At 38.7% G+C, this 13,718-nt stretch overlaps 1 protein-coding gene across 1 annotated transcript; it reads right to left on the bottom strand.

Annotated features, from left to right (window-relative positions):
- Positions 1–2,747: 2,747 nt before the first annotated feature.
- Positions 2,748–4,142, bottom strand: LOC113590703 (neuromedin-U receptor 1-like; the record flags this gene model as incomplete). The annotated part of the gene is given in 3 exon segments (XM_027030989.2): positions 2,748–2,962; positions 3,288–3,968; positions 3,971–4,142. Coding segments are annotated over 3 exon segments (1,068 nt in total), but the record flags the coding sequence as incomplete, so codon positions are not given.
- Positions 4,143–13,718: the final 9,576 nt, after the last annotated feature.

A 13,718-nucleotide genomic window follows, 5' to 3' on the forward strand; every position in this document is an offset into this window, starting at 1 on the left:
CTCCCAAGGTTTCTTCCCTAATCCAGGTCAGCAGGATTATCATCAGAAATTACCATGTCCTGGGCCTGCCTGATTGACACCTACTCAGTTCCATTATGCTTGACATGCTCAGAAAATGAGTGTTAAAGGTTTGGATTCAAGACAGTTTCAAGTTCATTTGAACCTTAAGGGAAAAATATTACAATTACTGCATGTATACTATCTTATGAAATCCCTTTGCACCAAACAGAAATAATGAGGTCCTGTTAACTCTTTGATGAACCAGATTGATATAAATGTTGGTTACTCAATGAACCTCAATGGTTTCCCAATCACATATTCTCTAACAGTTAATGATCTTGGAGTAATTATGGATCCCATTCTCTCATTCAAAGCTCATATAAATAATATTTCTAGGACCGCCTTTCTCCAACTCAGGAACATTGCTAAAACTAGGAAAAAACTCTCCTCACATGATGCAGAAAAGCCAGTCCATGCATTTATCACTTCAAGATTAGACTACTGTAATGCCTTACTATGTGGCTGTACCATTACATGCCTAAACAAGGTCCAGCTAGTTCAAAAAGCAGCAGCCAGATTCTTACTAGAATTAGAAAATTTGATATCACGCCTATCTTAGCTACTTTACATTGGCTCTGGTTAAATATCGTATTGATTATAAAATACTTCTAATGATCTGAATGGCATTAAATGGCCTTGCTCCACAGTACCTTAGAGAACTCCTAGTGCATTATGACCCACCACATTTGCTTAGATCAAAAGGTGCAGGCTCTTTATTAGTACCAAGAATAAGAAAATCTACTGCAGGCGGCAGAGCCTTTTCCTATAAAGGTCCCACACTATGGAATAACCTTCCTGTAAATGTTTGATACTCAGACACTGTCTCAATATTTAAGGTGAGGCTGAAAACCCATCTTTACAGTCAGGCATTTTATTAACTACCCATCTTGGGTAAAGCTGTAGGGCTGGGGGTCCATGGGCATTTAGAGTTTTGGTAAACTGGGATGTTATGATGCTGTCCCTGCACCTCTATTGTCACTCAAGTTTGTTGACTGAAAGTGGCAGAGTGCTGATGTTCCAGGGTGCTCTCATGCCTGTGGTTCCTTCTGGCTCTGTCCTTTTAGCTGTGCTGCCACAGCTAGATCTGTCCATCTTTGCATATTATAGTTCCCTAATTTACACACTCTTGTACCTGGACAAGCCTAATAATCTGTTCTCTTTCTGCCTGGGTACACCTACCCCTGATGTCATGATGTTACTGAGCCTCAACCTGTCTCAGCTGCCATGGCTACTCCCACCACCCCCTGATGTCCCCTGCTGTAGCCCACCACACCTCCACCCCAGCCAACTACTTCTTCAGTGCCCTTGATGGACATTGTCATGTGTGATGAGCTTTAGTCCAGACTAGGACTTCTATAAAACAGGACTAGACATTAATTGCTTATTTTTGTATTTTATTATTATTTATTTATTTTCTCTTAAAGTTGTTATTATTGTGGACTGTTGTCAGCCAGAGGAGGATGGCTCCCCCCTTTGTCTGTCGTACATTTACTTTAAATTATGCTCAGTAATTCAATGAGATGCCAGCATAATGGTGTAGCACATAGCCTTAGCACAAAGCATTCTGACAGCTTTACTGGAATCTCCCAAGATGTCTAAAAGCTCAGAGGGACAGAAGGACCTTCCATCTATGGCCGAAGCATTAGGTTTGGCTTGGGTTTGTTGATATAAGTGAGTTGTTTCCAGGTGAGTTCCATAACGAGTCTGGCTCCTGTCATGTCCTTGAGGTGATGTCAACGGCAAAATTAAGTGAAATGAAGTGACGACAGCTAATGAATTATCACATGCAGCCTCATATTTGGTTTGTGATTCATGATTTTTTTTCGGCTTATTCAGTATTTACAGGAAGGCAAGTCAAGACAAATTTATGCATATAGCACTTTTCATACACAGTGGCAATTCAAAGTGCTTATAGTGTTCTGGTTTTGGAAGGCTTGTAAAGATGAGATGTTATAAACAGAGCACTATAATGATATCTATGCAAACATAGTTAACAAAAAATCATTGTTATTATTTGGCAGCTCTCTTGTCAGTAAAATCTGTACATAAATTTTGTACAAAATCTGTACAAAAACAACTCCTTTTGAAGTATATACTGATAATTTAGGAAACCCAAACATTCACTGAGTGTAAACGAAAGGTTTATTTCACTAAAAGAAAGAAGCAACCACAGTTGAACACTCTCACCCATATAAAAGAAAACTGACCTTCAATACAATAAAACCTTTACCAGTGGATATGGAAAAATCTAAATATAAACTACATGTTGTAGTGAATTCATGGGAAACGTGGATTTCGTGACTAGTGTATGCACAATGAAAATGCAATATAGTACGCAATCAACTCTTTGCTCTTTGTGCGTTCAGGTTCCTTTACAGTGGTTTGTAGGCTGTATTCATACTGGAGGGAAAAATGAAAGAAGGTGACTTTGAAGGGAGACATCTTGGAGAATTATCTTTCAGTTCCCCTTTTGCTTATCTGCTAACCAATTTGATTTCAGGTTGGAAACCGCAAATATAACAAGAGTGTAAGACCATAATAGCACAAGATTGCTAACAGAAAGATATTCCTGTTTATTGGAAGTCAATACTAAGACAATGCCAAGCAGTGAAATACTGTATTAATTATTATACTTAATAACAAGGTCTATACAGATTATAGATATATTGAGTTCTACACATATTTTATTATATGATGTAATCTTTAATCTTGAACCGAGAGGACATGAGGTTGTAGAGAATGGGGTTGACCACTGAACTCAGGTAAAAGAAGATACCTGAGAGCAGGTGAACGAACTTGAAGATGCGATGGTGCTCGTCGGTCCAGATGTCAATGTAGCTCCACATGACGCGGTCAATGTGAAAAGGTGCCCAGCAAACCCTGAATATGATCACCAACACAACTGGTAAACCAAATCAAAAATGACAAAAAACAAAAAAAATCACTGGATAAGAGTTGAAGGAAGAGAGCTAAAAGAAAACAACAACCTGCAAACTGATTTAATGAATAATCCTATACTGAGATTGTCTCCAGGATTTTACAGTGTTTTTTGCAGTATAGAAATATAGTGAGTAATACTGTGATAAAATATTGTTAGAAAAATTAAGTCAGTTACAAAGATGCAAAGAAATGATTTCTGAAGTCATAGGATGTCATTTAGATATCATATTTCTCTATAGTTTGACTCTTGAGGAAGGAAGCCTAAACAAAGCAAATGGGCTCCTCACACAGCATTCTGGTGACCTGCCGGTGGCATGTCCTCTGCTGGCGGTTCCGTGCTGCCGTGCTCTGCCCGTGCCAAGCATTGGTATGCGCTTGCAGCCTCTCTCGCTGCAGCTGCAGTCTGATCTACAGATAGAGCATGCTGATGACCAGCATGGGCAGCAGGAAGAAGAGCAGTGCAGTGAGCTGCACCAACAGGTTGTAGATCCATGCGGGCTGCACCAGGCCACACACAGCTGAGTCAGGGAAGCTCTGCCCAAACCGCAGTGGCAGCACCTGCACGCTGCGCAGGCTTGTGTTGGGCAGCGTGCACAACAGCGCCATCGTCCACAGCACCAAGATGAGGCGCTTGGCGCGAGACCATGTGATCACATGCCTGGCGCGCACGGGGTGCACCACAGCAAGGTAGTGCTCGGCGCTCAGAAATGTAACATTGAGCATGGAGGCGAGGCACACCGTCTCGAAGAGGTACGTTTTGAAGTAGCAGCCGCCGGCGCCCAGCAGGAAAGGGTAGTTGGACCAGAGCTCGTAGAGCTCCAGGGGAAGGCCCAGGAGCAGTACCAACAAGTCTGATAAGGCCAGGCTGAATAGGTAGTAGTTGGTGGGTGTGCGCATGACCCAGTAACGGGCGATGATGGTGCATGTGAGCACATTGCCAAGCACGCCCACTACAAAGATGAACAAGTGATGCACATGGGTAGGAAGAGTGGCGAATAACGGGGGCCCATGTATTTCTCCAGATACGCCTCGCGCCTCGCGCACGGGTTCAGCAGGTCATCCAAACTCACGTTCCACATGATGCATGCTCCAGTCTCAGGGCACCATGACGGATGTGGGATTATGTATGTATTTGCAAGTGAAGAGCATCATTGTTTGGCAATGAAGGAATGCCTGCTGAAAATACTGTGGATTATTTGAGAAACAATCAATTTGGGATAAACAGAAAGATGTTATGAACTGAACTGCAACTTTTGGTGGGAAGGGAAGAGGCTCAGTTTCTCAATTTCTTTATCATGCTGTTTCAGAGTTTTTGACCTTTTAACTTTTGGCTATGGCTTGCTCATTACGGGTATGGACCATGTGTGGAATTCTGTTTTCCGATAAGGTAGTTTGTAAATAGAATGGAATAGAAACTAAATTAATTATAATTGTAATTAAATTGAAAATAAACATTAATTTGTGAAGTTTTTACAATTGTAAGACTGTCAGTAAATTATGTTGTGAACACGGAGATAAGTTCAAATTTCCCCAACATTCACATTACACCTCAATTTAACTAAGTATGCCACAGAGTTGTGTAATAAGGTCTTAATTCTGTTGTCTTACACTGATGTCTGTTTCCATTGTTCTCTACCAGGAGGATGGAATATGGACAAAAAGAGCTCTGTCCACAATGCAGCAGTTACACTGCTTACAATATACTGCTTCTGAGGCACATGCTACACATCACCCACCTGATGCACGTCTTTGGGTTGGAGAAGACCTCCTCAGACACTCTTATTTACAGTTCTGAAAAGACACAGACTGTAAAGAGTCTGTAATTTATTTACTGCCCAGCTCATGAGGTTTGTGTTTATATTTCAGGACACTGCAAGACACTTCAGACCACCACCAACTGTTCTAACACTATTGTACAACACCAACAAACCTTAGCAGTGTATTGGTACATGAAACAAAGTAATTATCAGTTAGCTGAGAAATAACTTTCATATAAACATATGTTTTTGCCAAAGAACATGTTCTTTTCCACTCACATTCTAAAGCCTATAGCCAGCATTGATATTGTTCACACAGAGCTTTAGACATAACCAGCTCCTTACATCAGAAGGTGGATACAAGCAGATATACAGCAGTTCAGTGTACCTTATGAGTAGGGGTTCAAACAGGGGTTGTTATAGGCGTTTGCTGTGAAAAAAAGAAGAAGTAAAAACCTTGTGTTAGAATTTCTTTTGTTTTGAAAACCCAAGAGGTTGATGTCAGCTGATTTTTGACAAACATACATCCCAAAATAGAAGGGAAATTATGTGCTCCACTTTGTTCCCATGGTCATATTTGTCAAACTAAGTTGGAAAATACAGTGTGTGCTCTGTTCCAAGCAGACACTGCTTAAGTGCTCGCTCAAGCAGCAACTGTAATCCTCTTCTCATCGTAGCTGGAGTCAAACATGTTTACAACCCCACCTCCATTTTACTACTGATGTGCAATTTCTAAATGTGTATCTACTATTCCTTAAACTTCTGGGAAAGAAGGCCACCCAAGATTTTTTTAGCTGTGGAGGAGAGTGGAAAGGAAGCTGTCACTCTCTCTAATTTGTCTGAAAATCCTTGAATATATTGCATTTATTCTATTGCATCCACCTAATAAACACCTGTGATTATTAAGATTTTATCTTGGTGAATTCATTTGAATAGAATTTTTTTTTGTTTAAATACTCTCTTCAATCCCTCCCTCCTTCACACTCACACACACACACACACACACACACACACACACACACACACACACACACACACACACACACACACACACACTGTTATTTAGAATGTTCTATGATGACATACAATTACACTAGCCAAGTGTTTCTCAGCACTAACTCATTTACTATTTATGCTGACAATTATTATTTATTACTGTTGTTATTATTAGTAGTAGTAAATTGAAAATAGAGATACTTGATGGCTATTCTCTAGCATCACATTAAGTACAATGATTTTGATTTTTAAATGTTTTAACTACAGTGAGTTATACACACACTACCTATAGCCCCTTAAGGTACCAAATGCATAAGTAGGCATATGAAGCATTCTGAAGATTAACTGTCAGAAAAGACTAGAATTCCTGTGAATGTGTACATATCTGCTGTTAGTCTGATGTTGCCTTAGCAGCCTTCACGAGCGCAGGTCATATTGTCTGGATATGATAGTGCTCCTCATTAATCTGTTCCAACATGACCCATGGGAGTGCCCTATGTCTGTGTGGCTGCTGTAATGGAGAGGACTTTGCCTTTCTTTATCTCAGTCAGGCGTGTAATCCTAAGGTGCATCTCTGTTGTACATCTCTTATGTATGATGTCTCTCTCTCTCTCTTACTCTAGCTTGTTCTTTCTCACTTATCTTGTTCTTTCTCAATGGCTCTCGCTGTCCCCTTTATCTTATTCTGTCTCACCTACCCTCATTCTCTTCCTCCCTTTCTCTTTTTTTAACAAGCTCTCAACTTGATACATTCGCATTTAGTGTAAGGGGTGAGTCACAGCTGGTCTCTCTTCATCTCCACCCAGTGCCGACTATAAATCAAGGGTCACTGACTGTCTTGATATTCGGGTGGTTTGATGCAGTGTTTTGGCATCAGCAAGAACACTTTTAGAACACCAGCCTGCTTATGGAAAACAGTGATATTGTGCGGGACAACATTTAGTACCATAAGTACACTTTATTTTTTATGTTCTTAATAGGATCTATGTTTTGGTCCCATCCTCCCCATTTTTGAGAACACATCTATCTGTTCTTACTCAGAAAGATGAATGAATAACACTGGCTTTTAGAGTATTTCTAACAATAGCACAAAAACCACCTGCATGGAAAGCAAAATAAGCAAAGTATAATTGTACTCAGCAACATCCATAGTCCCTGCTATCGTTTTGTTAATATCATGGTTAGTCTCCCTGGCTGTCGTGCAATCGTCATCCTGTGCTTTCTCATGATTGTTTGCTATTGCCTTCGTTTTGTGCTTCTCATCGTGTCCTGTTCAGTTATGTGTTCTGGCTAGGTCTCGTTGTTTTCTGTTATACCTCAGATCGTGTCGTGAACTATGAATCTGAATTTGTCCTCAATAAACGTTACTCATTTCAGCATATGTGTCCTGCCTACTCTAAATAAAAACACACACAATATGCCACAATTTATGGTTTGATTAATAAAACTATGTTCACAAAGACCATAGTATCCCAAGAATGTATACTCTCAGAACATAAGAATTGTCTCAGGAAAAATGGCATTAATTCGCTAGTGGCCAGACATTTTACAGAGACAAATCATAATATTCAAGCCCTTAAATGATTTGGGATAGAAACAGTTACACTTGGTATTGTGATGCGGGGAGGCTCGGCAGGATGCAAAGAGGAGCCATATGACATACAACGATGTTTTTGGTCAAACACAAAAGACAACATAGTGCTATGGCTATGGCAAGATCAAACACCAACAATGTTTACATTTAAACAAAGGACTTATATATATACACACACACTAACAACACACAACGAGGAGTAGGTGTGAAACATGGCCAAACAGACAACCGAACACACACACACACACACACAGGGAGACACTTGGGAGGAGGAGCCATACCGTGACAGGAATGAGAGGTTGGGACAACAAGAAGATTTTTAAAAAGGAAACATTTTGTATTCATACTTTAGATACCATGGAACCAGCAGGGATAAATGATGAGTTTAACCTTGCATCTTTTTTTGCCTTCGATAATTAGGAACCTTTGAAACTTTTCCCTGGAGAATGTGGAAATGTATGTATGCATATATATGTGTATATTGAACTTTTCACCTGAGTCTATGTGAGTGTTAGCTTTTATCATGTGAGTTTTGAGTCATGCAATATTGACTATTTTAAACAACACCTAAAACTTGTCCCTGTTTCCTCTCTGATTCTGGAGTTTACAAGTAGCTAATGCAGTTTCGCCCAAATTAGGCAATTTCTACTCAATATGTTTCCTACCTAATTAATTAAATATGACTAGATATGAAATAATGAAAAAATTACCATATAAAACTTTATCTTTAGATGCCTTCTTCCAACTACAAAAGCATTTGATTTTATTCTAGACTGTCACTACCACCCGCACATCATCTCCTTCAGCCCACTGATGTATCAGTCAGTATCTGCCCCAGCACTGTCATCGGATCCCCCAGCAAGGTAAACTGAATCTACGATCTATGGAAGAATTATTCTGTCACCAGCGCAAAAATACTCTCAAATACCATATATCCTAGAGAAATGTCAGCAGAAAGTTATGAAGGTATGAATAAAAACATACCCCTAAAGCTTACTAAGAGACATGGACCTTAGTTCTCATAGGGTTGCCTACCAAGTCAGATTTTTTAGAAGTGAGAATAGGATATTGAATAAAAAAAGGTTGGCGGTCATTAGAGGACCACAGCATACTGATAGAATATATTGGCAAAACACATGATTGCAATTGCAATTGACTGTGTGAGTTATTTGTGATAGCACTGAATGGAAGTTGGTTAAGCTTTTCTCATTTTTGAAACTGGGATGAGACTCATGTGGCAGGGTGTGTACTGTAATATGTCTTCCCCATATTAAAATGCTGCTGTAAATGTATGGAAACTACAAAGATCAGATAGGGAATTTACAGGTAGGGAGATTTTAAGCAGTAAGGATTTTTGGCTCCATCTAGTGAGAGTCTCAGTAGTGCTCTCCACCTCCTCAGTCAGCTCTGAGATGAAGTATCCAGAATTTTTCAGTGAATATTCCCTGTTCTGGGCAAATCATTTGACGTTGGGGTGGCATTTCATCACTGCTTTAGATTTTGAGTAGGTAGGAAACGCCCATTATAAGGTATCTGCAATTGCCTCTTTAATTTTGTGTTTAAGGTCTGCTTGTTCATTGTTGCTTTCTTTTTCTATATTCTTTCATTTTTCTTTTCTCACTTCATTCTTAGCCTTCTGCCACTCTTTTAGCTTTTTAGGCTTTGTATAACTTTCTTTTGAACTGCAGTCATGCTTTTAGGGATTACACAAGACTTGTTCATATAGATGACATAGATGATATTGATACAAGCAAAGTAAGTGATTATGTTTTTAATTCATTGTAGACCACCAAACTGGTATTTAAGTGGCATGCACAGCTATTAATTTTCAGCAAACCAACTAAAGTTTAAGAACTATCTGCCCCAGGTAATAAAAAGAAAACAAAACAGCTTTTATTCAAGTACTCTTTTTATTGCTTGCTTGTTTTAGTTTGTTTAGAATAGAAACATTGCCAACAGGTATTCAGTGGCAAAGAGGAAGACTCTCTGAGCCTCAATTAGCAGATGACATGTTAAGTTTAATTCGAGCTTTTGTTCAAAACGTTGGTCAGCAACAACAACCTGCTGATATCTTTTGATTGACACACATCTGTCGACGAAGCCTGTAATATAAGGAATATAAACCAGGTTGAAGGCATATATATTACACAAAACATTTCAAAAGCGATTGGGTTCATAATACTTTTATTCAATAAGCCAATTTTTAATCGCACTGTCTAGGGGACGTTATTTGTCAGAGAACCGAATCCAAATGTTACATGTAACTGCTTATTTTAGCCTACTGGGAACTGTTCAATAAGTTCTGTAGTCCAACCTGGTCAAATGAGACATAACTTTTTCACATGAGACGTTACAACTTACATCACAGATATAACTTATTCCTTCGTATGTAGCTAGTTACATTTGATGTTTAAAATCGTTTAAACCTTTGGCTGTCATGCAGCCAACTAGCTAACTATGGTAGCTATCTGTTAAGTTAGCTAGTTAGCTCGCTACCCAATATTGTGCACACACAGGCCTTTAAACATTTATTATAGCTAGCTATAGTATTAAAATGGACTGCTATGATAATTTTTCCCCCTTGTATATTGACTTATGAAAATTAACTTCCCTTTAAAAGAAACAAATCATAGGTATTTAGCCATAATTATTAGCCACTTTATTAACATTTATGTAGTCAAAATCATACCACTATTATTATTTTGGTGGTGTCTATGAGTGGCAAGTGAGTGGGTTGGTCTTGATCTGACAACATTGTAAGCACATTGTAAGTCTTGCTGGAGTTTTTACATTCATCAGTATCATTGCTGGTTTGAGTGGTCCGCCAGCCAAATAATATTCGCTCAACTATGGTCCTGTTTTCAGAAATGGGTCATTGATGATGAGGGTAGAGGAAGGACAATCTGGCACTAGGTACAGTCTTTAACTGTACACATATAAGGTGTAACTACATGGTAAGTGTTTATAACAAAGTGGCCATTGACTGTAGGCTGTAAAAAAATGTAAAAATTCTATGAAATGTTTAATGTTTTTTAGCATTAAAGACAAAATAGCTAATGCAGATGACTTTAGTGTAGCCTGGATTCAAACATGTAATTTCAAACCATCAGGATGACACATAACACTAAACATTATTTTAAAGAGTAAAGTAAAGATGGCTACGTGGTCAGAGCATAAGTTTACTGCCTGTAAAACCATGGTTTGAGACCAGGTGCTATTATTGACTTGAGCCATTGTCATATTGCCCTATAATGACATTAGAATTGTTAAGATGCATGGTGATATTCTATTATAATCAGTTTAGTATTTCATGAACAGTTACATAATCTGTAGGGAGATTATCAATATGGTTTATTTAAAACTTGGATTAGTGAAGTGATCCTATGGAACAATTGCATTAATCTTTCCAGGCTGGTGTAGAAACTGGACACTGGTGACTGGTGAAGGCAAAGGAGATCGTGCAGCTAATGCCTGTGCTGTATATGTCCACCCTCTCTGTCTCTGGTGACATAAACTCCAGGCTGTTGTCAGATTACTCCCATCCTACAAAGCCATTACTAAATCCAGGAAGAGGACTCCACATTCTTGAGGAACATTAAGGTGATAATTTGAGCAGACCTCTCCACATCGTGTCTGGGACCGTGACTGACATTCATTCACCACAAACATGTCAGACATATCATAGACACTAAATGAAGTTCACATTCAGTCAGATTTTCCCAGACTGTTGAGCAGGGATGTTTTCCTATTTAAATGGAGGAAGATGAGGTCCAGACCATCCTGGAGGGAGCTGCAGTGATGGAGCCGAGCTTGAAGTTAAAATTGACAGGGATCCCGTCTGGCACAAGTGGAGTGGGACAGCAGTAGCAGTGAATTTCACAGTGGCAGAAGATTATCTGACACTTCTTTTGATTGTGGCATGTTCCTATCATGATACCCATCATCTGGTTCCATACATGGTGGATGGTATTTACATGGCCAGTTTCTTCTCAAGCTGTCGGGACAACAGACACAGTGTGATGAAGAAGAAGAAGAAGAAGAAGAAGAAGAAGAAGAAGAAGAAGAAGAAGAAGAAGAGGAGTAGGTGGAAGAAGACTGTAATCTCAGTTCGTTATGAAGATCATATGGCATGGATTATAATATGAAACTTCAAACAAACTAAACCATTTGGTTATAATAATAATAATAATGTTTATTTGTTCAGCATTTTCCAAAACACTTTTCAAAAGGTGTTTTATAGATCAAAATTAAAAAATACACAGTCAAGATAAAAACAACAAAAATACTAAAAACAAATAAAAGTAAAAACACTGAACATACATCCTGATAAAACGGAGTATAATCAAAACAGGTGGAATAAATTTTTTTATGAATTTCTAATTTTATGCATGTTTAATAAGCAATGGTGGAATCTTTCTGAGATTTTTCCTTGTAACAGGAAGATAAGTAGGAGTGCGGGCAAGAAGATTTTTAGCTGCTGCTCTCACCCCTTTAAGTAGTTTTTTTGTCGATCTCTAGAATGTATGAATTCATGCATTGTTGACACTTATGCACTTTGTAACTCAAAGATTATGCAGTAATGAATGAACAGCCTAATGAATAATGCAATTTATGTATTGCAGTTATTAATGACATCTTCATCAACATAATCTTCTCTGCTTGGTCCATTCTGGGATCATGGTGGCAATAGGGTGAGCAAAGATGTCCACGTATGTCCGTTCTTGGCCATTTGTCTCATGAGTTCATGACCATAGGTAAGGAAGGGGATGTAGTTTGAAAGGGAAATTGAGAGCTTAGCTTTATAACTCAGCTTACTCTTTGTCCACAGTTTGCTACAATGACCTCTTTACTGCAGTCGCTGCATCTAATATATGGTCAATCTCACAATCCCATCTTCCCACATAACTCATGAACAATACTTATGATCTCTTATATCTCACACTTTGTAAAGAGTTGAATTCCAGTGTTTCAGAGCTCTGCTTCTGAGTATAAGCGAGACAAGCCTTAAGAAAAAGAAGCCAAAACAAACCTGTTAATTGAAATTGTAATAATGTCGTGAGATGATGTAATAATGTTATGAATCTCATGACAGTCTGTACTCATTTCAGGACCACCTTCCTTAGTGGTTGAAAACCACATCTTGATGTTGAGCTCCTACTGTGACTGACTATCAGAGTCAAAGAACACAAACATCAAATGAAATATTTGGTTGCCATTTCACTGAACATCTCCAACTCTAGGAATCATGGTACAGGGCCCATGTATGCTTTTACTAAAATTGTAAAAGTTCTTTTGCCTACCAAAGAAAAATAAACATCAAAGAATGATGCCTTCTTCTATCAGCTCACTATTAATTCAATTACCATCTTTGCTTGCTTTTCTTAGTACAATCTACTGCAAACAAAGAGCTTCCCAGTTTCCCATAACATCAAGATACAAACATTATGCCTAATGAGATGGGGTCTGAAAGAGACATGAAATCTGAAATTCGATGTTTGAAATTGCAAGAAAATAAAAACTACATCATGCTGTAAAACACTGCATAACATTTAGTCGCTGTAACAGCATCTATAGTCCACTATGAAAGGACTGAATGTTTACAATCAACCCCCAGGCTCCTCCATAAAAATAGTTTACACTCCTTGAGGCTTCACAAACTTCATTTAGTTTGAAATCAGGATGTTGTTTCCTGTGTAAGTTTATTTGTACAGCAGTTCTTATTGCTCTGAACAATGACAAATCACCCAAGACATAAAGGCTCAAGATGCAGTATGCAGATGTACTTAGTTTCTCGTGTGTAAATCATAGCAACCTTTTGTACTTTCTTTTTTGCTTCAATGATCTGGGATTTCTAGGAATGTACATAACCTCAAGTGGTGCCTTGTACACTGCTCTGAAACAAAGGGATTGTGCTAAACCAGCCCCATTAATAATGGCCTTGGGATATTCATCATTTTTTTATTTGTTCTTGTTCCATCTCTGGGTCAAATCCTGTGGGGACTGACCAGTACAGGATCAGAGATCAATGTGGATCTCTGAGCTTTCTATCCATCAGGTAATGGTCATGTCTTTGTAGTTAGGTGGGTCTTAGAATGCAGTGTAGATCTGCACCTTGAATGCATATTTGTCGACTGGAGTTTGGAAAGGATTCTGCCCCTAGACACACCCACTTCATTATACTGGCTCTCAACTTAAATTGTAAAGTGAGTGCTTGTAGGTTATTCAACAAAACATAAGCCCCTCCTGATGATGGAATAAGGAGATATATCCCAGATTTATTCCCCTATCTTATTTTCAGTCATAGTTTAGATTAACAAGAGCTACTTTTGTTTATGCATATTACTTGACTGATTAACTGGTTGGACCACGCA

This window comes from Electrophorus electricus, chromosome 18 (genome assembly GCF_013358815.1).
Source record: "Electrophorus electricus isolate fEleEle1 chromosome 18, fEleEle1.pri, whole genome shotgun sequence".
In the NCBI taxonomy this organism is placed as follows: Eukaryota; Metazoa; Chordata; class Actinopteri; order Gymnotiformes; family Gymnotidae; genus Electrophorus; species Electrophorus electricus.